General features: G+C 37.1%; 2 protein-coding genes and 1 long non-coding RNA gene across 5 annotated transcripts; 2 read left to right on the top strand and 1 right to left on the bottom strand.

The window, feature by feature from the left end:
• Positions 1 to 6,695: 6,695 nt before the first annotated feature.
• LOC126797729 (cytochrome P450 76A1-like) lies at positions 6,696 to 8,823 on the bottom strand. The gene is made up of 3 exons (XM_050524433.1): positions 8,488 to 8,823; positions 7,765 to 8,390; positions 6,696 to 7,673 (listed from the first exon to the last, which is right to left on the bottom strand). The coding sequence occupies exons 1-3, from the start codon at positions 8,807 to 8,809 to the stop codon at positions 7,050 to 7,052; spliced, it is 1,572 nt and encodes a 523-aa protein (XP_050380390.1). The 5' UTR covers positions 8,810 to 8,823; the 3' UTR covers positions 6,696 to 7,049.
• A 5,636-nt stretch (positions 8,824 to 14,459) lies between these two features.
• Positions 14,460 to 22,460, top strand: LOC126797744 (probable 3-deoxy-D-manno-octulosonic acid transferase, mitochondrial). Of its 3 annotated transcripts, none has more exons than XM_050524453.1 (13): positions 14,460 to 14,714; positions 14,809 to 14,902; positions 15,010 to 15,052; positions 15,163 to 15,285; positions 15,572 to 15,691; positions 15,773 to 15,851; positions 16,036 to 16,152; positions 16,704 to 16,801; positions 16,940 to 17,030; positions 17,174 to 17,293; positions 17,375 to 17,445; positions 21,701 to 21,885; positions 22,341 to 22,460. In XM_050524453.1, exons 1-12 carry the CDS (start codon positions 14,516 to 14,518, stop codon positions 21,881 to 21,883), a joined length of 1,338 nt encoding a protein of 445 aa, XP_050380410.1. In that variant the 5' UTR covers positions 14,460 to 14,515; the 3' UTR covers positions 21,884 to 21,885; positions 22,341 to 22,460. The 3 variants fall into 3 exon arrangements, with proteins under 3 accessions (XP_050380410.1, XP_050380409.1, XP_050380411.1); XM_050524452.1 differs by having other exon boundaries at positions 22,300 to 22,436; XM_050524454.1 differs by lacking the exon at positions 15,163 to 15,285 and having other exon boundaries at positions 22,300 to 22,436.
• Positions 22,461 to 22,727: 267 nt separating this feature from the next.
• LOC126797783 (uncharacterized) lies at positions 22,728 to 24,953 on the top strand. Its single transcript, XR_007672467.1, has 3 exons — positions 22,728 to 23,231; positions 24,252 to 24,363; positions 24,540 to 24,953. It is a non-coding gene; the product is annotated as an uncharacterized LOC126797783 (long non-coding RNA).
• The last annotated feature ends 630 nt before the right edge of the window (positions 24,954 to 25,583 follow it).

Below are 25,583 nucleotides of genomic sequence, written 5' to 3'. Positions count from 1 at the left end.
TTCTAAAGTTTTAATTTGGGTTTTGGATTTGGGCTTGAGAGAAGCCCAAGACCAAGCTATTTCAGCCGAGTCCATGCCCACTTTTCTTCTCACCTTCTTTCTTTTATTTCTTCCCTTCTTCTTTTTTGGTAGGGAGCTTCGGGGGGCGTTCTCCCTTCTCTCTGGGAAACACAGAGAACGCGGCAGTTCCTCCGCCGCGCCGCACCGCCGTCATGCCACGCCAAGGCATGCCACCACCGTTGTTCTTTCCCTCTCTCTCTCTCATCTTCAAAACCTTGTTCTTGCATGTCAAATTCAAGCAACACTCTGAGGAGATCGAGTTAGGAGCAGTCGACGCCGACAGAGCGGTTTAGTGAGATTTCAAGCTCCGGCAAGATTCCATCTCTTCTTGTTGGTAAGTTTAGCTTTTAATCTTCAAACCCAACTCAATTTCTTCCTCAATCTCCCGAATTAGAACCTAATCGGAGATTTTTCTCTTTTTCCATTGCCTCTGTCGGATCTCCTCCATCGACCTCGTTCTCCGGTGAGTTCTCTTTGCATCTAGACGAGTTTGAGGAAGAATCGAAGCTTCTGGGCAGTAGTAGACCAATAAGGGGCCTGGGAGAACCCACAACAGCTCGGAATTGCAACAGTTCCGACTGGATTCATTCCGGTGTTTCGTAGAGGTATCAAACGAGCTCTAATTTCTTTCTTTTTGGTATTTTTGTGATCGTAATGTTGTTTCGATTCATTTGGTATGGTTGCATGACGAATTTGGTTGAGTATTGGTATTGTTTACGTTTACCTTTTCAAATTTACCATTTTGTTATTTCAGTAAATCTTTAGTCAACCTTTTACCTTTAGGTTTCTCGACTTAAATCGGATTAAGAAAAATTATCAACTTTTCGCTAAACGTAATTTTCGCTTTACGGTTAAACGTTAAACTCGATTTCCTCCCGGATCGGAGATTGAAGAACTCTTAAACGTGAGATTTAATGCCGGAATAATAAATTAAACATTTCCATCTTTATCGGTAATTCGCGTCTTAAATGTAGGATACATTTTATAAAATAAATTCACACTCACCTTTAGAAAAAATCAACCGATCATCCCGAGACCTCGACTCGAATGGTCAAATTGGTCAATTGTCGATAATTTGTTAAATAAACTATAAGCACAGTAAACCTTACCCCCATTTTCCGTTATTCATTGAGCTATGAGACGAACTCAAGAGCCGCGATTCTACGCAGAGTATGAGGAGCGAGATCTAGAGCATGGACTTCGGCACTGCTATCTCAGGTAAGGGGTGAGTCGCCAACTAGGGTAAGCCGTTACCTTTCAAAGTTAGTGATATTTTTAATTGTGTAATGCACAACTTTATTTAATTTATTTCCTCATCATCATATTCATCGTTATTCATGCGGTTATTTAGTTGACGTTTCAAGCACTTTACTCGAGTTAGATAGTAAATTTATCGAGATATTGTATTATCGGTGAATCCTTTGTCCTCATATCCGGCACCGTGTCTTATCTAGTAGTGGTGATCTCGTTGTCCTGATGTCCGGCACCATACTCTATTATCGGTGATTATGTTGTCCTGATATCTGGCACCGTGTCTTATTTAGTATTGGTGATCCCGTTGTCCTGATGTCTGGCACCATACTATATTATTGGTGATATCTGGTATCAACTATGCGTATGTACGGTGATTTTGTTGTCCTGATATCCGGCACCATATACTTTATCCTGAGTGGTACCGTTGTCCTAATTTCCAGTTTCGTGACTCGTGAATGGGTAGTACTAGACGCATAGTTCACCTGAAGGTGAGACGAGGCCCCAATTACCAGGGATGTCGATAATCCTGTGGTTTTCTTTATTACATCATCCGACCGTGGTGTTAGCTCAATTTTGCGCTTATGGATATCTTCCTACCTATCAATAACCAAACGTCATTTTGGTTATTCCTTCACTCTATTTTCTCACTTCCTACTTGAGCGCTCATTTAGATGTTCCTATATTTAAGCATTGCACCCTTATCTTATTTTTCTTGGTTCAAACCCTACCTCGGTAGGGTATCGGTCTTACTGTGATCTTACTTCACATTGTTTCAGTTTTCCGATCTCCGAGTTGGATTCAGTTGACGCATTTGACGTACTCTAGTATATCTCGTCTTCTGACTTGGTCATTTACCTTCTTTTCAGACCGAGTAGGCCGGTGAGACTTAGACATGTTCTTTGTTTGATGTTTGAGTCTTACATTGCTACCTTCCGCATTTGTTATTTTTGTATATTTCATTCGATCCTCATGCCTTATCGTCACTTTGTTCTTATTTTTTATCATTAGCCTTGTAGTTTCGAGTTAATAGGTAGTCGACATGTCAGTCTTGACGTGTCGATTGCTTATTAATTCGGGACTACGGCGAATACTGTTGCATTCTGGTCCCTAAAATGGTCTCGGGGTGTGACACTTACCCTACCTTTGGAACTCCACAAACTATTTTAGCATGATATTTCCCAAATTTGCATTATATTTTAAATATGGTATTCTCTGGACGTCAAAAACCTACCCTTAATGTTTTATAAAACTTATCCTTACCCGATTTTCAAACCTCATGGGCGGGCTGAGCCCTACTGGGCAAATGAGGACGACACTCACCCCTATTTTAGTTCCCTTGTAGGTTCGATTGTGATTTCTGGAGCTAGGAGCCTCATTTGAGAGTTAGCGTTCGTGTTCACCCTCATGCATCTCATTCTCATGTGTTGTACAAATGTTTTCGAGTAAAGTTTCTTCGAGGTCTCCTCTTAGTATTTTACCACTTTTTATCTAGTTTTTGTGTTTAGTATTGGGCTGGTGGCACTAGCGCTACCTTCCGCGTTCCTTGTTGTATAAATTTATTTATTTTCGCGGAAATGTAAAGTATTATTATTTATTTTCGTGAACGTGTTTGTCTTGTCGGAAAATTTTATTCACTTGTTCACGTTAGTGAGTGTCTAAGTGAAACTTAATCGGTCTGTTCGCTTGCTAATTTATGTTTTAATCTTAATATATTGGTCATGTTCCAATCCGAGATGTGACATATTATGATAAGAAATACAAAGTGTAAACACGTTCGTGGAATCTATGACATGTTTTGTATTATTCAAAACATTTCCTCAAGTTCTCAACTATCACTCAGAGAAATGGTGGAAAATACCATATGCATAGTCGGCCTCATCATTTCTTCAAAGCATATCTCTCCATTTTCATATCAAATCTCTCAATTTTACAATATTGGATGGAATATACCTACTAAATAGATTAAGAACTACAAACTTTTGTTACTAATGAAATAGTTTTGTAATGTGTGTATATATATAGGCTCAAGTCACCAAATTAAGATAAATTAATTGATGAAATTGATTGAAATGGAGTTAATAAGATTTAAGTTTAGTAAAAAAATTCAAATTCAAATAAAAAGATGCTAAAGGGCAAATTAGACTTGTTAAAAATATTAATTACAAACATATAATTTATATGGAAGGTTTAAAATATGAATTGTGTGTAAATTAAAGGTATGTGTTTATCTTAAAATGGGTCTCCTACTTTGAGGTTTTCTCTAAGGGAACTTCTAATCATACCTCCAAAAACGGTATTTAGACATCCTTACTCAGTGGACCTCAATTTTGCTTTTATAGATACTTAAAATGTTCTTTAGACCTCCATAGTTTTCCTAAAATGCACAATATCTAATTTGGTATATTAAATCAGACTACTATCAATTAATTTCTTTCCTACTCTATTTCAAAAATTCATTTATTATATACAATTTGAAAAATGTATAATAATTATACAAACTATCTTCTCGAATTAATTCACTATTCCACTCGTTTTCTAAATTCATAAAAAAATTGGTAGACTAGTTTTTTCATTCACTGATATATATGTGTGTGTGTGTGTGTGTGTGCAACTCACCAAGAATTAACATCAACGTATATGAAATATTATAACCTCTAATGAATGAATTTTGTTCTTTGACTCAAATCAAAGTTTTATGAGAAAAATTTTAGATAGTCATATAGTTTATGCATTAAATCGTCTGCATTCAAAATTTGATGTTAATCATCTACATAACTACATTTAATTTTTGACTTATGATGTTTATTAAAAAAGAAGGTAATCAATTAAATCATTTTATGCATTTTGATATCCCATTTTTTGAGATTTTCTAGCAATAAATATAAAAGATAATTATTTACATTTGTAATTTAGAATAGATAAGTTAAGAATTAGTTTTTGGTAATTTCATATGCATTGATTAAGTCAAAACTATCTAAGAAAAAAAAGAGGTCTAAATACCATTTTGGGAGATATAAATAGAAACTCTCTTTCTCTAATTTTCTTAAGATGTCATCGCGCCAACAAGAGCTGATGTGAGAAAGATTACCTTAATATATAGTATGTTGTTAAGATTGCTTAGAGAGAAAACCTATTAGTCACAACTCACAAGTAGTCACAACCTTCTATACATTAAAGTCTTTGAATTCGAATAAGCATTGTTAGTCAGATTACTGAGGTAAATCATTCGATCAAAATTACCATTTTCTTGATCCCTTCTTTCTCTGCTTTCAGATTCATCAAAACCCTAGCCTGATTACCTTTCAACTTACTATACAGATTTTTTTAGCTGATTGATTGATCAATAGTACCATTGTCTTCTTCCTCTCGATTTTGCTATGCTTTCCATTCATCAAAATCCTAGCTTATATTTGAACACTAGTCAGATATCTGAGCTAATCAATTAGTATCATCATCTTCTTCCTTTCCTCTGCTATCGTGTTCATGAAAACCCTAGCTTACATTTCAACACATAATAATACAACATTCTATGTAATATTGCTTTTGCTTTTGGACGTGCTAGGGCATGGTTTTTCCGATAAGTAATGCATCATCGATCAATAATGTCAATGCATATTCCCCAGGGGGTGGTCAACTGCCAAACTCTGGGAAGGAAATTATGTGCCTTAGCTAAATATGTTTGTATAATGCCTATGCATATATATATATATATATTCTAAGCAATTTTGTGAACTCCACAGTTACGCGCAGGCATATGCCCAACTGATCATGCCAGAGATTCTTGCTTCCCTCAAATATGCACAATCCTCATAATAATATGACTCGATCCACAATGTGATGACTGATGAGCGTACCCATTAATGAAGACTAAGCGCTGCGGATATTGAATATATTGGTGTCAGTTTGATTATTGCTTAATATAAACGGTTACCTTAAAATATTCAATTATAAACATCGATCTGTAGTCTTCTTGCGACGTTCTGTAACCTATAGAAAGTCGTCTTGCCTGAGAAGACGACAAACAAAGAAACCATAATGTCGTTTTCTTTGCGGACAAACTTGTAACCTATGAAAGGTATCTCTCGTTTTTTTTTTAAATCAGGAATCTTTTAATTTTATTTTCTATCACAGTAAAGATTCCAGTGTATTGGCCTTCCCGACTCCCTCCCTCTATCTTCTCTGCCTTCCGGATCCAGGATTCTCTACCCCTTGGTTTTGCTGGCCTGTAAAACTCTTTCGAGCACTTCACGTAATGTCGGAATGTGTAGATATATCATATGTGAAAAATGTGATATATAAACTGGTCGGGCAAAAGTTCTTCCATGATCTATACGGCAGTTTCTCTATCTCTATAATATAATTATTTGCAGCTTGCAAATCAAATGTTGTGACTCTCCATTCTGAGACACTAGATATAGATCATATAGCTGTAGAAGGGAAAATTTTACAGTGTTTCCCTCTAATTAATTGAAACTATCAGATCATCGATCTGTTCTTCTCCTCCAATGTAAGACTCTTCATTATACTCATCATTCGGAACTCGGAAGTACCACGGATGAAGACTAGAAAATATTTGGAGAAACCTAAGCTCCAGCCATGAGTAACTCCGTAAGTGTCATTCCATTATATTTATATATGTCTATGTATAGTGGAAAAGTGCATGCATATATATATATATATATATATATATAGTCCCTATCCAGAGTGAAGCTTCACTCTGAAATTTCAGAGTGAAGTTCCAATTTTGACACACTTTTCAGTCAAATTTTTTCACCATAAACAATTCAATATTGATGAAATTTTGTAGAGATGATCTTGAATAACATACCTAAATATTGAATCGCTTATGGTGAAAAAATTTGACCGAAAAGTATGCCAAAATTGGAACTTCACTCTAAAATTCCAGAGTGAAGCTTCACTCTGGATAGAGAGTTTTTCAGGTGCGGAGGTCCGTACCTTAAGCTAAGGTACGGATTTTTATTTTTTATCAACTTTTCAATCGATTTTTCACATCTCCATCGTCCAATCCTTAGGTAATAACGTATAGATCACTTATGTAAAATTTCAGCCAATTTGGTGATCGTTAAGGTATCTAACTAAGTTAAACCAATGAACGGATTAAATCTACCGAATTTCAACTGTTCATGTGTGTAATAGAAAAACGCAGTTTTGAGTAATTTAACGATTACTAAATTGGCTGAAAATTTGCAAAGGTGATATATACATTGTTACCTAAGGACTGGACGGACCTCCGCACCTGAAAAACCTCATATATATATTACAGTCCGCCCCGAACCAATTAAATTCATTATCAAAGAATTTACAAGAACCATGCATATTACAATTCGCTTATGGAAGGACTTGTGACAAGATATAATACGTACACACAGCCAAATTCATTAACAAAGGATTTAATTACAATAACATATTACAATTGATCGCATTAACAAAGGATATGTGTAATTATAATAACTATATTACAATTTATCGTCCTTGTCTTCTTAAACTGAATGCTTTGCTGCTAGTATGCGCACGGATGGGCATTGAGCAAGTTTAAATGGATCAGCGGGATCACATTTTCAGACCATATTAAGTTATAACAATCGATCACCGTAAAAGATGATGTTATACGTATATACATCAACTGCCATTATATGTGTGCGTGTGTGGCCACTGATCAGCAAATAGCCAAATACGATCCAAAACCAAAAGCAAGCATGACCCTTTTTAATTTGTCACTTGGCATCTCCTTCGTAAGGTAAAGGTATCACATCTAAGGGGACAGATTTCCTAAGTGTTATCCCCATCCTTTCAGCCATGTCCATATTCTCCGGCTTGAGGCCATCTGGTAAAACCCAATCAAAGGAGTGTAAGAGCGATCCCAGGGCTAGAGGAAGCACCCTGGAGACTAGGGGCACAGCAGGACACATCCGACGTCCAGAACCAAATGGTATGAACTCAAAGTGGTGTCCTTTATAATCAACCACGCTAGGCTCCAAGAACCTCTCTGGTTTAAATATTAAAGGATCTTCCCAAATTTCGGGGTCGCGTCCAATTGCCCAAACATTCACTAGGATTTGGGTGTCTTTCGGAATGTGGTGTCCTAGCATTTTGCAAGAGTCCATGGCCATGTGTGGGACTAAGAAAGGAAGAGGTGGGTGAAGTCTCAGAGTCTCTTTGATGACTGCTTTGAGGTAGGGGAGGTTTTCGATGTCTCTCTCTTCAAGTTTCTCGCCAGAACTTATGGTGCTCCTTAGTTCGGTCTGAACTTTCTTTAGAATTCTCGGATTGTTAAGTAGCTCCGCCATCGCCCACTCCAGAGTGCTTGTAGTGGTGTCAGTCCCTGCCGTGAACATTTCCTGAAGTAACAACTTGATTAATTACATAAGAAATCAAAACATTATTTGACAACATATAAATGTATACGTCGAGAAGTAGCAGATTGCTTACGAAAACAATCACATTGATGGTTCTCGGGGAAGAGAACCTGTACGCCTCCTCATCACCCCCATCACCTTGCGAGTCGTACTGCAAGAGCACATCTAAGAAGTCTTTAGTCTTCTCTACGCCAACATCAGATTCATCACTGTGCATGCTTTCCATTCTTTCCTTGATGAACTCACCGGCAATTTCAAACGCCTTCTCGACATGGAATTGGGTATTCTTCCTGATGCCTTGCGGGTCAAGCCAACGGAGAACTGGAAAGAAATCTGCCATATTAGGCTTCCCCGCCATCTCCATAACCTTGCCTGCATGGTAAAAGAACCCAGCTCCTCTCTCCGAATTTGGGTCCAACAAATCCTTGGAGAACATAAGGTTCCCAATTAGATTAAAAGCCATCAAGAAAAAGAACCTCCCCACATCAATGCTCTTAACTGTGGCGCCAACATTGGATTTGTCACTAGTACTAGCATTCTCTATAAACTGCACCATGCGATCGATGCATGTACCACGAACACCACGCATGGCGTCGAGTCGGCTGGTTACGAAGAACTCGGCGGTGCATAGCCGCCTCAGCATGCGCCAGTGTGAGCCATATTGTGCCGTGATCAGCGAACCCTCATTACCATAATCACCTAGGATTAAAATAAAAGCAACACGTACAGTTCTATCTTAAATGAGTGTTTAAGTTGATATACAAAAATCTCACGTACTCTCTTAAACAAGACATACCTTTCATGGCCTCGTATATTTTTCGACCAGCTAGGACAACATCATGGTTCTTAAACATTTCACGAGCCACATTTCTCGACGAAATCACCACGGTGCTCATTGAACCTAGCCACAAGGTCATGATAGGACCGTGCTTACGGGCTAGTACGGCAAATGACTCATGGGGCGGTCCCAAGCCTAGTTGAAAAATGTTCCCGACCACCGGCCACCATCTTGGTCCTGGGGGGAGCTGCCTTTGCTCCTCAGAACGAAGCCGTCGAAGTTTTATTGCTGACACCCACGCCACCCATGATAGTAAAACCCCAATGACCAAACCCACCATCTCGTAGCTCTCCATATTTGATGTTTTCAGTTCGTGTATCATTCTAATAAGTAGTATTGTTATATATAGTTGGTGATTAAATTACGTGACAAATCATAGCGAATTGTCAGGAAATGAGATGCTTTGTCTTTCTCATGGAGAAACTTATGTATTTAATCTGGAAAACCTCTCTATATGATATCTAATTCATCTTATGTCCTTTTAAGTCTTAAAAACTCTCAGGTAGGGACGTCTATGAGTGGGTTCTGGGACCATTTCGTACCATGATTGCCATAGCCCCATAATCATACATTTGTTCTTTACGTGCTCTGATATAACCTCGATCAATAATTCATAGAAACAGACCAAATTAGAAACATATACATGTTGAGTATGAATATATAGATGATAAAACTAGCTAGCTAGAAGATGTACATCTTGGCCTCTCGACCAATTGCTCATCCTCATATAATGATGATTTATTTTCTTTGAGACATGAAATGATCCAACTCCTTTAAACTTTTAAACCCAGAAATGTGTAGAACATTAGCATCACAGCAGGCATATCAACTTAGATTGCGTCTTTACGTTTTCAGTTGATGATCTGGTCCCTGATTTGGTAGGATATGGATTCACCTAATCTTGGCGTATGCAATTTAACAATTTTAATCTGAAGATTCCGATATGTATTAAGATTAAAAATGAGGCCTTTCGCAACTGCTTAGCTCATTCATGACCTTATAATTACGTGGTTCGAGTAGAAAAGATTAGAAATCGTTATTATTGTACTTGCTTTTCTTTCAAAGTTATATCAATATTACAAATTATTCATGATCGACTCATTCATCCAGGGTTATTTTGATTTGGACACACCAAGCTTTTGTTTTTTTTTAAATAATTTTATACCATCAATCATTTGCACGCCTATCCAATTAAGTTTCGCCAGAATGCCAGATTATACTTTCATCGTACATATGGGAATGTCGTGACTCGTGACTATCTATAGCCAGGGCCGGCCCATGACTATGATACCCGTCTTGGACTCTTGGTAGTCTTAGACCTCAGTCTAAGGGGTCACGAACGTACGTTTTGTTAGCAGGCCGGGCACCCCAAGCCCCAAACTTCAACAGTTTGTATTGAACCCACTGTTCGAAATACAACAAATTTACAATAGTGTACCAAGGCATGTCCCAATCACGATTGCTGTGATATTGTCCTAATTTATGTGAAGTGTTGAGTTTTAATTACAAAAAACATCGGTATAATTGATTAACGGACCACAACAACGACAAGTTGATATTGTATCAGTGCGAGTCTCTCTTCAAACGTCTTTAATCGATCGTGGGTCTGCGTTTGAGTTTCACTTTGTTATGGACATGAGTTGAGTTCCAATTGGAAGATTTTTAATTGTATTGTCATCAAGTGTCTGTTGAGAGCTTGACCTTGGATATTATGTCCCGGTTTTTGGTTTACTATGTTAATTTGTGCACGTGCAAATCTAAAAATTATGTTGCATGTGAAGGGTAGTTGGAAATGAAATATTTCACATAAGATAAATGACAATTTACTATGTTAATATTATGTCCCGGTATTTAGTTTGGTATGTTAATATTATCGTCTTTATGTTTTACAATATTAGGGTTTCAGTCTAGAGTAGTAAATTGAAGATTTATTCACTCTTTCTAAAAATATTCATACAAATCCTCCATAGTCACTGTTAATGCTCGCTAACATTACCGTCATTATTTTCTTCAACAATTAGCAGTATGCATCAGAGAGTTAGATATATTAGCAATTGTTTGACCATGATTTTCTAATATTTTTTGTCTTTTATAAGGTGAGATTTTATTTACACCTTCTAAATTACTATAAGAGCATCTACACCAGCGAGCAAGAGGAGGAGAGCTACTTGAGCAAGAGGTGGGATCGTGATAGTTTGCTCGAGCAAACCCAGATCCGAGCTCGCACCGGAGTTGTTGGTGCTCACCCAGTTAACCGAAAGGCTTTGCTCGATCGATCGCTCGAGCATAATTTACTCCGACCTTTGCTCGTTTGTCTAGCAGAGCCCACACGTGGGTGACGTCGGCATGTTGAATTTTTTTTTCTTTTAGGCGTATGCATTGCACGCGCGAGTAAAAGGGGGACCACAGAATGGCTAACACGTGGCTTATCGGATTTCCATCAAACTCTAACGGTTAAATGGATCTGGGTCTTTTATTTGAATCAAAAATTTCGATCCAACGGTCAGAATTCATAATCAATGGCTACTATTTTATCTGAACGTAAATAAACCCCAAAAAATAGTTAAAAATCCCAAAAATTTCCCACCTCTCCAAAAAATATGCCTATAAATACTACTTCAATTTTTGATCAACTCACATCAATTTGTGCACAACAAATTTCACATCTTCCTCCTTCATTTCGTTTAGCATTTTTTTTTCCAAAACAATGGGTTCCCATTGGCTTCCTTCCGAAGATTTAGAAATGTACATCTCTTTATCCATCATAGCGTTGATGAATACGACGGTAACAAACAAAAGAAAGACAAATTGTGAGAGACAATTGTTGCCGATTATATGCAAAATTGGGTGCTAGCACCGGGTGAGAAACCTCCGAATGAGCCAAGGACCCGAATCGCGCTTGCTTCTCACTACAACAAGTTCAAGCTACTCTTGCAAAAATGGGGCGAATGATTGGCGGCGGCGCGTCAACGTTTAGCTAGCGGCACTTCGTTAATGGATGAAGTAAGTTTACATTTTTTTATCATATATTATCATTTTTATTCGATTATATATAATTAAATTATGTATTAAATATATATCTAATTTTGTTTAAATATGTAGCATTGTTTACATTATTTTTTTATATATCTAATTTGGTTACATTATTTGTTTTATCCAATTTTTTTAAATTATGTAATTAAATATGTACCTAATATAAGTTTTCATTAGAAACGACAAGCTTAATCATGTTACTATAATGCCAAGAAGAAGAAAATTTACACACTTTGAATGTTGGAAAGTGGTTAAAGATCATCCATCTTTTGTTGCGGTGCTACCTATTACTCCATCTTCATATGCAAGTAGTTACGATGCTACTCATTCCGCAACCGAATCATCTCCAACCATCGATTTGGATGACGACCAAGTGAATGAAACATCTCAAAGCAACACGGCAGCTTCCTCGAGTCCGCTTAGACCAATGGGAACCAAGGCAGCAAAGGAAGCTAGGTGCCAAAAGAAACATGGTAAGACTCATATTGAGCAACGAGTTGAGGTTTTGCATACCATTTTCAAGTGACCAAGCATCATGGTACGCCAAGAGGCTAGCACATAATGAAAGTGAGCTTAATTATTACGCGGAGTACATAGACATTTAAAAACGGAAGGAAGTAAGGGCGGAAGAAAGAGTTACGATTAAAGAAACAAGAGAATGACATAAAGATCATGACAATGGATTTGGAGGCTATAACCCCAATCCCGAAAATGTATTTTACCAAAAGGAAACTAGAAATCCTTAATGAAAGGAGGAGCTAGTCAAGATCAATCTACTGATGAAGCATATTCGGATTGTTATCACCAGAATCGCGTGTTATTTCCATGATAGTTATAGTATTCGGATTGTAATTTAAATTTGATGTAATTTAAATTTTCAAGAAATAAAAATGTAATTTATTTATTAAAAAGAAATTAAAATATACAAAAATTTAAAACACATACTTAAATTACACACAAACTTAATAATTAAATACAAACTGAATGAAAATACATATATTTAGACTATTTCACCTTTTTTCACCCTCCAAATGTGTTTTACCAAGTATCTCTGGAGCTCTCTATGGATGTAAACGAATTCGAGATCGGCAACACGGTCATGAAACCGTTGTATATTGGCTCCATCTTTACTGATTGGTTCAAAATGAATTTGATTCCCTTGTACATCCACCGGCCCATCTTAAACCCGAAAAGCCCTCGATGGGTTTTGCAAGTCTTCTTCTTCCTCATCCTCCACGCACTCTTCCTCAACAATCATGTTATGCAATATAATGCAAGCTAACATGATGGTAGTCATTACCGATTTGTGGTGCACTGTACAACTATGACGTATAATTGCCCATTGAGATTGCAAGATGCCAAATGCCCTCTCCACATCTTTTCCGGTATGCCTCTTGTTTCTTTGCAAAGAGCGCTCTTGTGGCGTTTGGGGATTGGGAATTGTTTTGACAAATGTAGAGTACCTTGAATATATTTCGTTAGCCAGATAATAAGTTGTCGAGTACCTCTGTCTGTGGACTTCATAGATGGTAGTTGGGCCTCTTCCGACAAGGATCTCTGAGAACACATTCGATAGGTAGAGCACGTTAATGTCATTTTTAGCTCCAGGACACCCAAAAAACTGTGTCATATCCACGTATCATAGGAGGCCACGGCCTCCAAGATAACCGTTAGACGACCCTTTCGACCCGAATATGCTCCCTAATAGGCGGTTGGGCAGTTTTTTCACTCCCAGTGCATACAGTCGATGCTTCCAATCATACCTGAAAAGCCTCGGCGTTCGCTTTTAGCTAGTAGTCGCGTGAGGTCTGCCAGTGTTGGACTACGAAGGTATCTTGGACCATAGAGGTGAACCACTTGCCTGTAAAACTCCTTCATATAATGGAGGGTAGTCGATTCCCCCATCCTTGTAATTTCAGTACATTGATCTGCGGCTGACCCATACGCCAGCATTCGTAGATCCCCAATTATCTTTTGTTGGGGAAGTAGCCCTAGCAAACCAGTGGCGTCTTCTCTTTGGTGCCAAGATTGGTTGTAGTTGTAGAGGTTCGTATGATAATGTTGAATCGGTCTCTGCTCATCCTATACCTCCGGCAAAAGTCTTGTGTGTTGAAGACTCGACATTTGATGAAATAATCTTCCATGAGATTGTGTCCCCTAGATAGCCTTTGACGTGGCTTATTCGGTTTTTTACCGCAATGTGAACCGCTTGACCGTATTGGTTCATCGTCGTATTGTGCTTCCTCCATGACCACCTGATTGACGAATGATTGCTCCATATGGTCATCCTCTTCTTGTTGACGTTATCTCCGCCTGAAAAAATTGTGAAAGTTGAAAGGATTCATTGGTGCATGAACAAGGAAATGTTGCAAGTGTTTAGATTGAATGATCCTAAATCTGCTTTGATTCTTTACAATGGTGTGAGTATAGAATGAGTGATATTAGACAATTTTTTATAGCCAATTGGTCGAATTATTTTTTATGGTCCAATTATTTTTCCGACAATGACATGTGGCAGTAACACGTGTCAATTCTCTATTAATCGAACATCTATCGGAAATCTTGTATAATATCAAATTAATAACGACACGTGGAACATTATAATTTGTTGTAAGTGTATCCGGTAAAATATTTTTAATCATTTCATAACAAGACAAAATTAAATTGTTCAAACAGATTGTAAATGAGTGTATGGGAAAATTAATTTGATTGAGAAAATTTTAAAATCAATTTAGTTGAACAAAATTTAGTTTGAACAAGCTCATTTAATAGGTGCGGATGCTCTAAAAATGACCACAGTTCAATTTCTTGAACGTGAAACGAAAAAAAAAATCAAAAACCCCTTTTGTTATCCCCCGATTTCCCGTCATTTTGTCTTCAACAGCAAAAGTGCAAAACTGCTAAACAGCCTGAACTTGGAGTTGAAGTGAACCACTTTCTTCTACTCGGTGCAATGTTGGCAACGAAGGGCAAGTTGATTTACAACATCTACAGAGCGGTGAGCCATGGCCTGTCTCCATTGCTCTACCTCCACCTCCACTGGCGTAAACTCCGAGGCCTCGAGCACCCTCTCCGCTGGCCCGAGCGCCTCGGCCGCCCTTCCCTCCCTCGACCTCCGGGCCCACTCCTCTGGTTACACGCCGTCTCTTTAGGTATCCACAAACCCCATTCCTTTACTTAATTCTTTTCATTCAGATAAATCAGTTGGGTTCTGATATTGGGGTGGTGATGAAATTTTGAGAGCAGGGGAAGGAATGTCTGCCATTCCTGTCATCAAAGAATGTATTCAGAAGAGGCCTGATTTGACCATTTTGATGACCACTACGACGTTTTCTGCATTGTAAGACTGAACATTACGTCAAGTTTATTCTTACTTCTCAAAGAAGTGTCAAGTTTGTATCTTTGGAATTTTACAATTAATTATCTTGTTCACTTTATAATGTGCAGTGAAGTAATTAATAAACGTCTTCCGGCTAGTGTTATTCATCAGGTACTTTTTACTGTTATGTTGCAATGTATTAGTGTTGGTCTCTGTGGCCTGATTGAATGAAAAGATGGAATTTTTCTGGTTGTGATGTACTCAAACTCTGGTTGAACTAGTTTGCGCCGATTGATACCCCTTTTTCTATGGATACATTCCTTGGTCATTGGAAGCCGAGTGCAATTGTGTTAATGGAGAGTGAGCTGTGGCCGAATTTGATCATCAGTGCTTCGGAAAAGGGTGTAAGTATTATATCTCACAGATGTGCTTTCACTAATATATTTTGGCATATGGTAAATGAAACTTAATATCACCCAAGTATAACGTTTTAATATTACTCTAAAGGGCTCTATTTGTTACCCTCACCCCCAAAGCTTGCTTCAATGCGCTTATTTGCGTGAAAATAGTTACTTCGCTTGTTTTTTCTCAATATGCTGATCAGCTTGCTTTGATGTTATGTGTGAATTGTGATATGATTATAACTTTGGCATACTTATGTGCTCTTTCTGGTATCAACATTCCCTTCAGATCATGCTGGCGTTATTAAATGCACGGATTTCAACTAAATCCTTCAAACGTTGGTCAGGACCAGTGCTTCTTCCTCTTATTTCGCTGATGCTCTCTAAGTTTTCGTTAATTGCCCCATTGGTATGTGCTGCTATACATTAAATTGCAGTAACCTGTGGCTTCTGTTGTTATTTCTCTAATTGATTTTTTTGCATGGTACAGAGCACTACGCAAGCTATCCACTTTCAGCTACTACATGCCCCACCTTTTGTCATAAACTTTTCTGGAGACCTGAAATGTGGTATTCTTCAAAATGAGAATTTACAATTTTTAGGGCTTGACATTTGGAGATGAAGCTTATTATTTATTCTCTTATCTTTAAGAGTCAATTGGAAAGTTTAAAAGAATGGAGACCAAAATCATATTAGATACTCCAAAAGAAGCTGATTATCTATATTAAGCTCTAATCCAGATGTTCTCTTCAGTTGTTGAAGACTTTGACAATTGTGAGGGAGAGATGAGAAGTACTGAAGGTTTGACCTCACAACTTTCCCACAGGCAGGTTTGGATGGCTTCTTCTATACATAAGGGGGAAGAAGAAGGTGAATTTCTGCCACCTAACCTTAGTTTCTGTTCTGTCATCTTACCTCATTATCAGAATTTAATTTTTGTTTCATACCATCTTCCTGATTGTATAATGCAATGGACATGATTCTCATTTGGTGCCACTAAGTCCTGTAACATCATTTTTAACTGTCATCATGTTTTTTTTATCTGGATGATTCATGTTATGATCCATTCCACCATCTGTTAGCTCTCTTTTAGTGACATTGTGCTAATCTGTCACTTCCTTTTACATCTTCACTCAGTATGAGTGTGAAGTAATCTTATTCTGACACAGCCATTTGATATATTGGTGATACCATAGGAATAGGAATAGGAATAGCATTTGTTCTTTTTTAGTGAAACCCATAGGAAAGTCATAATTAGTCTGAGATGTTACGATAAATTTCTTCCAGCGGGGTTGGGTTCTTCATATGAATCCTCAATTCGTTATTGATTTTATTGTGGTTTTCATCTTTACAATCATATATTAGTAATTCATGGCTAGTTGATTCATGTTGATTGAACAACTCACTAATACTACCTGCAGTGATACTAAGCATTCACAAAGTGCTGACGCAAGAATATCCTAATCTATTCACAATTATTGTACCTCGGCATCCACAGCATGGAAAAGATATTGCTCAAGTATGACTAAGTGCAATCTCTTTGACTTTTAATTCTTGATGACCTACAATTCTCCTCATTGTGATTTACTACTTGAAATTAATTATACAATATTAATTGTATTAATCATACTTTATACTGTTTTCTTAAGTGCTGCAGAAATTATGGAGAGAAGGACATGGTGTAGCTTTGAGGTCTCAGCATCAGAAACTTGTCGGAGAAACAAATATATTGGTAGTGGACACATTAGGTCAGCTTATTTTATAATCTTATACCCCCTTGAGATTCAGACAAATTTTAGATGAGGACGTAGACTTTTTATAGTTAAATTCTCCTCCAATTGCTTCAGGAATATTATTCTTCTCATTATATGTTTGCATCCTTGATATATAGGTGAACTGAGACACATGTATAGGTTGACTCCGATAGCTGTAATTGGAGGTTCCTTTTTTCCTAGTTTTTCTGGTCATAACATATCAGAAGCTGCTGCTGCTGGCTGTGCCATTTTGACCGGTGAACATTTACTTCCAGATTAATCATTATTCTTATCACAAAACACAGTGATAGATGTTTTGTTTTATCCTGTCTTTTCAGGTCCGCATGTCGGGCATTTTTCAAGCATGGTACTAGAAATGCAACGATTAAATTCTCTCTCAGTTTTACAGGTGTGAATAATTTCTATCCTCTGTTCTTTAAATATCATTTCAAGATTACAAATATAGCTCTAAACCTTACAAATGCTTCATAAGTTTACATGTAATATAATAACTTAGCAAGTCTCATCAAAAGCATTCGCACATATCTAGTATAAGAGAATGAAATTTATCATTTTCTAGTACTTTGAACTTAATTGTTTTGACTATTCAGTCATCATTTTCTCATACTATAGGTTAAACTAACCAGATTACACAAGAGTACAGCTAGGGGTGTTAATCGGTGTGAATGGTGCGGTTTATAGGTGATACCGAACACCAAACCGTTCTATTTATTCGGTTTGGTTCGGTTTGGTTTTTCACTTTTTTTTTTCAAAAACCAATTGTGTTCGGTTTGGTTTGGTTTGGTTTTTCTCTGGTTTATATCGGTTTTTCTTTCGGTTATTTTGTAAAGAAAATCGGAGTTTCTTTCTTTGTCTATCTACTTGATTCTTAACGAAATAAAAAGAACATGCGGACAGATTTGCAAAATTCTATTTACAAGATATAGTTGCTTCACAAATGCATACAATTGCAAAAAGCCACTAAACAAGTTATACCACATTAGTAGGCATGTTGTGGTTCCAATGTCTAGAATTCAAAATATTAAATTTTGACCGTCAAATGTGATCAACATATTTAAATACGGATATGGTAAAAAATTCATCTAATTTTGATAAAATTTGGGTCTCGATCGATGTGGTCAACATTAACTTAATTTCATCTAATTAAGTGTGAATTCGTTCTTACCTCCTCCTTCTTGACTAGTTTTGGTGGATTCTTTCACGCACACACTCTCACATATATGTGATGTAGCAGCTCGTGTAAAATTTTCAAAAATTTTACCTTCCAGGGATAGGGCTATCCATAGGCCCATAGGGGATAATAAGCGTAAAAATGGTTGAAAGCCTTGATCGGGACACAAATGTTATCGACAATATGTGATTTTTTACCATAACCATATTTAACTATACGTAACGCATCATGCATAGTTGCATACATATTTGCAAAATTCTATTTATAATATATAGTTGATTCACAAATGCATGATTTGCAAAAAGCCACTAAACAAGTTATATCACATTAGTAGGCATGTTGTGGTTCCAATGTCTAAAATTCAAAATATTAAATTTTGACCGTCAGATGTGATCAACATATTTAAATAAGGATATGGTAAAAAATTCATCTAATTTTGATAAAATTTGGGTCTCAATCGATGTGGTCAACATTAACTTAATTTCATCTAATTAAGTGTGAATTCGTTCTTACCCCCTCCTTCTTGACTAGTTTTGGTGGATTCTTTCACGCACACACTCATATATATGTGATGTAGAAGTTCGTGTAAAATTTTCAAAAATTTTACCTTCCAGAGATAGGGCTACCCATAGGCCCATAGGGGATAATAAGCGTAAGCGTAAAAAGGGTTAACCGCCTTAATCGGGACACAACCGTTATCGAAAATATGTGATTTTTTTACCATAACCATATTTCACTATACGTAACGCATCATGTGGACAGATTTGCAAAATTCTATTTATAATATATAGTTGTTTCACAAATACATACATTTGCAAAAAGCCACTAAACAAGTTATACCACATTAGTAGACATGGTCTGGTTCCAATGTCTAAAATTCAAAATATTAAATTTTGACCGTCAGATGTGATCAGCATATTTAAATAAGGATATGGTAAAAAATTCATCTAATTTTGATAAAATTTCGGTCTCGATCGATCTGGTCAACATTAACTTAATTTCATCTAATTAAGTGTGAATTCGTTCTTACCCCCTCTTTCTTGACTAGTTTTGGTGGATTCTTTCACGCACACTCTCATATATATGTGATGTAGAAGCTCGTGTAAAATTTTCAAAAATTTTACCTTCCAGGGATAGGGCTACCCATAGGCCCATAGGGGATAATAAGCGTAAAAAGGGTTGACCGCCTTAATCGGGACATAACCGTTATCGAAAATATGTGATTTTTTTTACCATAATCATATTTCATAATACGTAACGCATCATGTGGACAGATTTGCAAAATTCTATTTATAATATATAGTTGTTTCACAAATACATACATTTACAAAAAGCCACTAAACAAGTTATACCACATTAGTAGACATGGTCTGGTTCCAATGTCTAAAATTCAAAATATTAAATTTTGATCGTCAGATGTGATCAACATATTTAAATAAGGATATGGTAAAAAATTCATCTAATTTTGATAATATTTGGGTCTCGATCGATGTGGTCAACATTAACTTAATTTCATCTAATTAAGTGAATTTGTTCTTACCCCCTCCTTCTTAACTAGTTTTGGTGGATTTTTTCATGCAAACACTCACATATATGTGATGTAGCAGCTCGTGTAAAATTTTCAAAAATTTTACCTTCCAGGGATAAGGCACCCCATAGGGGATAACAAGCATAAAAATGGTTGACCGTCTCGATCGGGACACAAACGTTATCGAAAATATGTGATTTTTTTACCATATTCATATTTCACTATACGTAACGCATCATGCAGACAGATTTGTAAAATTCTATTTATAAGATATAGTTGCTTCACAAATGCATACATTTGCAAAAAGACCACTAAACAAGTTATACCACATTAGTAGATATGTTGTGGTTCCAATATCTAAAATTCAAATTATTAAATTTCGACCGTCGGATGTGATCAGCATATATAAATACAGATATGGTAAAAAATTCACCGAATTTTGATAAAGTTTGGGTCTCGATCGATAACATATTTAATTATGTATATTAAATATATCTATAAATAATATAATTTCTTTATAATATATATATATATATATATATTCGGTTTTTCGGTTCGGTTTCGGTTTCCAAACATCCCAAACCAAAACCACACCAAATCTTTCGGTTTGGTGCGGATTTTTTTGCGATTTGGTGCGGTTATGGTTCGGTTATTTTTCGGTTTTCGGTTTTCAATTAACACCCCTAAGTACAACATACATAACATCTTATGAAAATACGATCAAGAGCCTATACAAATGATTTGATGAGCAAGAGTTCTCAGGTAGAACTGACCACTTCCTAATTCGAGGGTCAGGATCTCTACATTCGGCAAGGTTAAATATATATATATATATATATATATATATATAGTCCATATCCAGAGTGAAGTTCCAATTTTGGCACATTTTTCGGTCAAATTTTTTCACCATAAGCGATTCAATATTTAGGTATGCTATTCAAGATCATCTCTATAAAATTTCATCTAATTCGGACATCGTTAAAGTATTGAAATTAGATTAAATCAATGAATGAATTAAAACTGTTCAATGTGAACCGTTCGTGTAAATCTCAATTTTGAAAGCTCAAATCATTGTCAAATTGGATGAAACTTTATAGAGATGATCTTGAATAGCATAACTAAATATTGAATCGCTTATGGTGAAAAAATTTGACCGAAAAGTGTGCCAAAATTGGAACTTCACTCTGAAACTTCAGAGTGAACCTTCACTCTGGATAGGGACTGTATATATATATATATACAGAATTTCTTGGCTACGGAGGTCCGGACCATCCGGATACGCCGTTTCCGGCGACGGCAGGCTGCAACGGCGGGGCGGACCACGACAGCCACACTACCCACCTCCCGGTGATCCCGTCTGTGTCAGCCGGAGCTCCATCGGCGACACACGGCGGTCGGAATCTGCAAAGATCAAGTTTCTGGGAAGATTCCGACAATTTCGCCATTCCGTTCGCTGTGGGTCGCCGATGGAGCTCCGGCCGGCACCGATGGAATCACCGAGAGGGGGGGAGCACGGTTGGCACCGTCCGCGTCACCGGTGGCCAGAATGGCCTAATCTGGACAGTCCGTACCTGAGAAAATCTATATATTTATGTGTGTGTGTCTGTGAATTTAAGTCAACTGTATTGAAATGGCAATGTTCAAGTTTGTTTAGAGTTGATTTTGTTTAGCGTTATTTGTTATTTTGCTAATGTTAATAAGTACACTGTGTCACCCATATTGGCCTCTGCTTTTGTGGGTAAGATAAGTTTTTTAGCGGTTTTTTTACTCGTCATCAAATGTTTAAAGTTTCTACATAGTATATCTCCATCTAACATGGGACATGGTTAACAATAGTTCTCGATCGTTGCTCATCAAAAGGACATCTTAAATTTCAACTACTCAGTACAAATTTTTTTTGCTTATCTTTGATCTCTGGGGCATTCTATGTCAATGGCCATTCAGGTTTCTGCTGGATTGGAACTTGAAGAAGCTCTCAGAAAGTTATTGAGTGATGCTAAAATTTTAGAAGAACATCGTGTAGCTGCAAAACAAGTGTATCATGCTCTATCAGAGGGAATTCTTGGCAATGTCTGGCATCTACTAGATTTTCATATTCTTACGCGATTTGAGCTTAAAAGGAAATGAAGGTTAGCATGCAACAATTTTAATCAGGGTAAAATTTTGTCTCTACTTATTTGTATGTCCAAAATTCAGTTAGCTTGAATCTTGCTACAATATTTGATCTTTATAGGGGAGTTCTAGTTGCAGGCATATTATGTATTTCTGCCCTCTCAATAGATCTTGACATAATAAAAGATTGCTGAAAATGAAATGAATGACTTTGTAAACTGGTATTTGACCTGTGCCTGAACCTTTTTGGAACATAAAACAATGGAAGGATAAATGTAAAACAATATACTGATACACGTCTGAGCACATTTCGTACATCCTAGTTCCTATGCCACTTGACACTGCTATTTGGATTGCTATTACTAACTAGTACGGTTGGTGTTGTGGTAATTAAATGTAATCCAAATAGCTATTGTTTCTGTTTCTACAAGGGCTGCAATGATCAAATCAAGCTTGATGGTCGTTTTCTCAGAAAGCCATGAAGGGGCAAGAGAATGGATTGGTGCTTGTACTACCTCTAAGAGAGTGAACTATATCTTCAAAGAGAAACTCATCGCAAGGTATAGCTAAAGGGCCAGGGGTAGCATGACCGTACTCTTCATATGCTTGGTCTAGCAGCTGCCGTAAAACTGGGTGGTTCAGAAAATCTGTACTTACAACAAACCGTCTCTTCGCTTCCCCTACTACCACAGCCAAGTAACCGCGGGGGACATCTTGGGGTGGTTTGTTTTCACCACCTCGGGCAAGCCTCCGCCTCACCTGCATTTTTTTCAGCTTCACAGTGTTGCAGCCTTCATGTCTAGAATATTGCTCTCTGGGAGCAGCCTCATCCTTCTGAAGTAAGGTTTCAGACATTTTTTGTTGTAAGCAGTTCAGAGTGGAAGCAGGTATTTATAGTTGGGGCAACACCTGAATGTAAGCCATATATCTTGTAACTGCTAACTGCATCATGTGGCTGAAAATTGGGGTATGATCTCTGGGTTTGATGTTGTTAGGTTCTTTACATCACTTGCTCTTGTTGGTTCTCTGGAGTGAAAGTGACCGGTCCAATTGTCCAAACTCATGTGAGGCAAGTGCCTGCATGCCTAATACATATTCTTTAACATGCCTCTTCAGAAATTCCCCCAACATCTATAGTGGAGGTGTAATTTGTTGGGTTGTAACTTGTAAGATGAACCCAAAACTCTGCTTATCCAGAATGCTGCAACTCGTTCTTTCTTCAGGAGAATTGCTACGTTTTCTGGATATCTGGAACCTCCGAGTAGACATTATCATGCTAGGCCTCAACTTCTGGTACCCTATCATCCAGAAGAACCAGAAAGAATCAGCAGGTAGTCATTTGCTGGAGTCGATTATCCTATCGGTGCGTAAACCTTTGTCAAAATTGTTTCATTCATTGTCTTGGTGGTTATGTAACTATATATCAATGGTTAAGCCCTTAACTGGTATAGTATATTTATAATTCCTCGTAAAAGATAGTAGAGTGTCTGCAATAGGGATGTGCTTTGTTGTCCCAGTCCTAATTTCGTAGAGGTTCCCGAATGTGGATGATTTTCCATTAGGTTGGTCTAAGCTCTAATGCCTCAAAATTCAGGGCTATAAGTGGCCAACAGAGTTGAAAGGTGTGACGAATCAACGAACAGTCTCATCGTCCTGAGTAATCACTCTCATCGTCCTGAACTGTACCAAAAGTTCTATATGGAAGTAGAAATGAACATGGGCATCCCACAAGAGCTATGATTTTGCTTGGTCCTCTTGAGCTTTTCTATCTAGTGGAACATGGCAATCTAGTCTTTTCTTTGCCAATTCACGTTACTCTTGTGTTTTGGCTCATTGACGCAGGCTAGAGAGTTAGGATTCAGTAATCAAATCTAGATTTAAAAAGGAAATAAGTTGGCACTGTTTTTCTATATGTTTTGAAAAAGTAAATCTTTCAATATTCTATTAGGATTTGTATTAGGTTTAGTAATCCTAATCTATTATTATATCAGCACCCCTTATTGATATAAATAGGGTTGTAGGGGTTTAGGGTTGAGTGAGACAGAAAATCTAGAGAGCAGCGGTGATAGAGAGATAGGAGTTAGACATGGAGGGGTTAATGTCTTGAATAAGTACTTGTACCTAAATTTTTCAGTATTAGTAAATCGCTCAAGAGAGATCAAAGTGAATGTAGGTTTTGTTTGAACCACTATAAACTTTGGTGTGTTTATGTTTTTTTTTTTTTTGCTTATATCTCAAGTAACTATTAAGACGCTTACCACAATACTTAGGTGTTGGGGACAAGAAAGTTGGTTTCATTGGATCTATGTTGTCTTCTGTAAATTACAGTAAGTTAAGGTCTGATAAGAAAGCAAATCGCTTAATCCTAAATTCCTAATTACAGGTACGAAGCTGGATCATTCCTGATGCTCAATCTTAAACTGACAACAAGGAGATAATAATGGGGTTCTAGTCTTCCAGGGAAACTTATTCAAAGCACCAAGAAAAAAGTGCAGGTGAAATCTTCTGCTTTGGCTTTATGTCTAATTGTCTATACTGAAAGACATAAATAACAACCACTTTGTCCCCTTTTTTCCATTATCTCCCCCATAATTCGAAAAATTATACAGCCAAGCTTTTGCTTACTTTTTTTCTTGTTGTTGGCTACTACAGCTTCTGTCTGCTGTTTCAGACAAAAATTAGAACGCCAATCGCGCCATCAATCTCTCCCCTTTTCTTCTTTTTTGCATGTGTCATAATTTTAAATCATAACCAACAAGCAAGTAAAGAATAATATAGAGGGAAGAGACTATGATCTGGGTAAGCAGTTCCTTCGCTTTTGGATACACCATGAGCTTCATGACTTTACTCCAAGGATGATGATCAGCTGACAACTGGGAAGATAAAGTGTGTACCCTAAATGAACATTCTATTAGATCTTCCATTGATACTCTTACTTATTATATAATGAAAATGACACACTAGTAATGTTGTTAACAGATTCTCAGATATAGTCATGGCATGTTAGTTGTTATATGCATTCGGGTCAAATCTCTCTGTATCATTCTAATTTCATCGGATGTCTCTAAAGGAACTCGGGTTAAACTTAAGGAGTCGTAATTGTATATGTAAAACGTTAATTGATTCGAGTGGTTGACATAATCATATTGGTGTAGGTTTGTGTATTGTAGATCTTATATCTTCAAATGGTATCTAGACAATTACGAATTGCAAATATTTGATACTCACAAAAGTCTTATACAGGGAGTCTCAGAGACTCAGATTATACTCATTATAGTGCTTAGACATGAAGGCATGAAGTTACTCCATTTTTGCTGAGAACGTAACAGTATCTTCTTATTTCTTCTTCTCACCATTTCTGCATTCAGATACTTGTACGCAACGTACTGTTGCATAGAATTTGATTGATCCGATTTTAAGGTCATATATAGAGCAGGGAGAACACAGCTCAATGACAATTTAGGTTGGTCTTTTTGGTGCTCATCATATCATGTAAGGACAGTAAGGTTGGTATGCATAGACCAACTTTGTGTAGTGTATCGGTCAACAAGTTAGTCAGAGAAACAGAACAAGCACAGCAAACCAAGAGAAACAACCACAAAGAAAAGAACACAATAACATATTTAAGGTGGTTTAGCAAATAGCTTTGCCTATATCCACCGGACATAAACACACACTTCCACTATATTAATAATGGGTACACAAGAAAAACTAA

Source organism: Argentina anserina, chromosome 6 (assembly GCF_933775445.1).
Source record: "Argentina anserina chromosome 6, drPotAnse1.1, whole genome shotgun sequence".
Lineage (NCBI taxonomy): Eukaryota > Viridiplantae > Streptophyta > Magnoliopsida > Rosales > Rosaceae > Argentina > Argentina anserina.
Note: the sequence above shows the minus strand (reverse complement) of the source record. Positions and strands in the feature narration are given on the sequence as shown.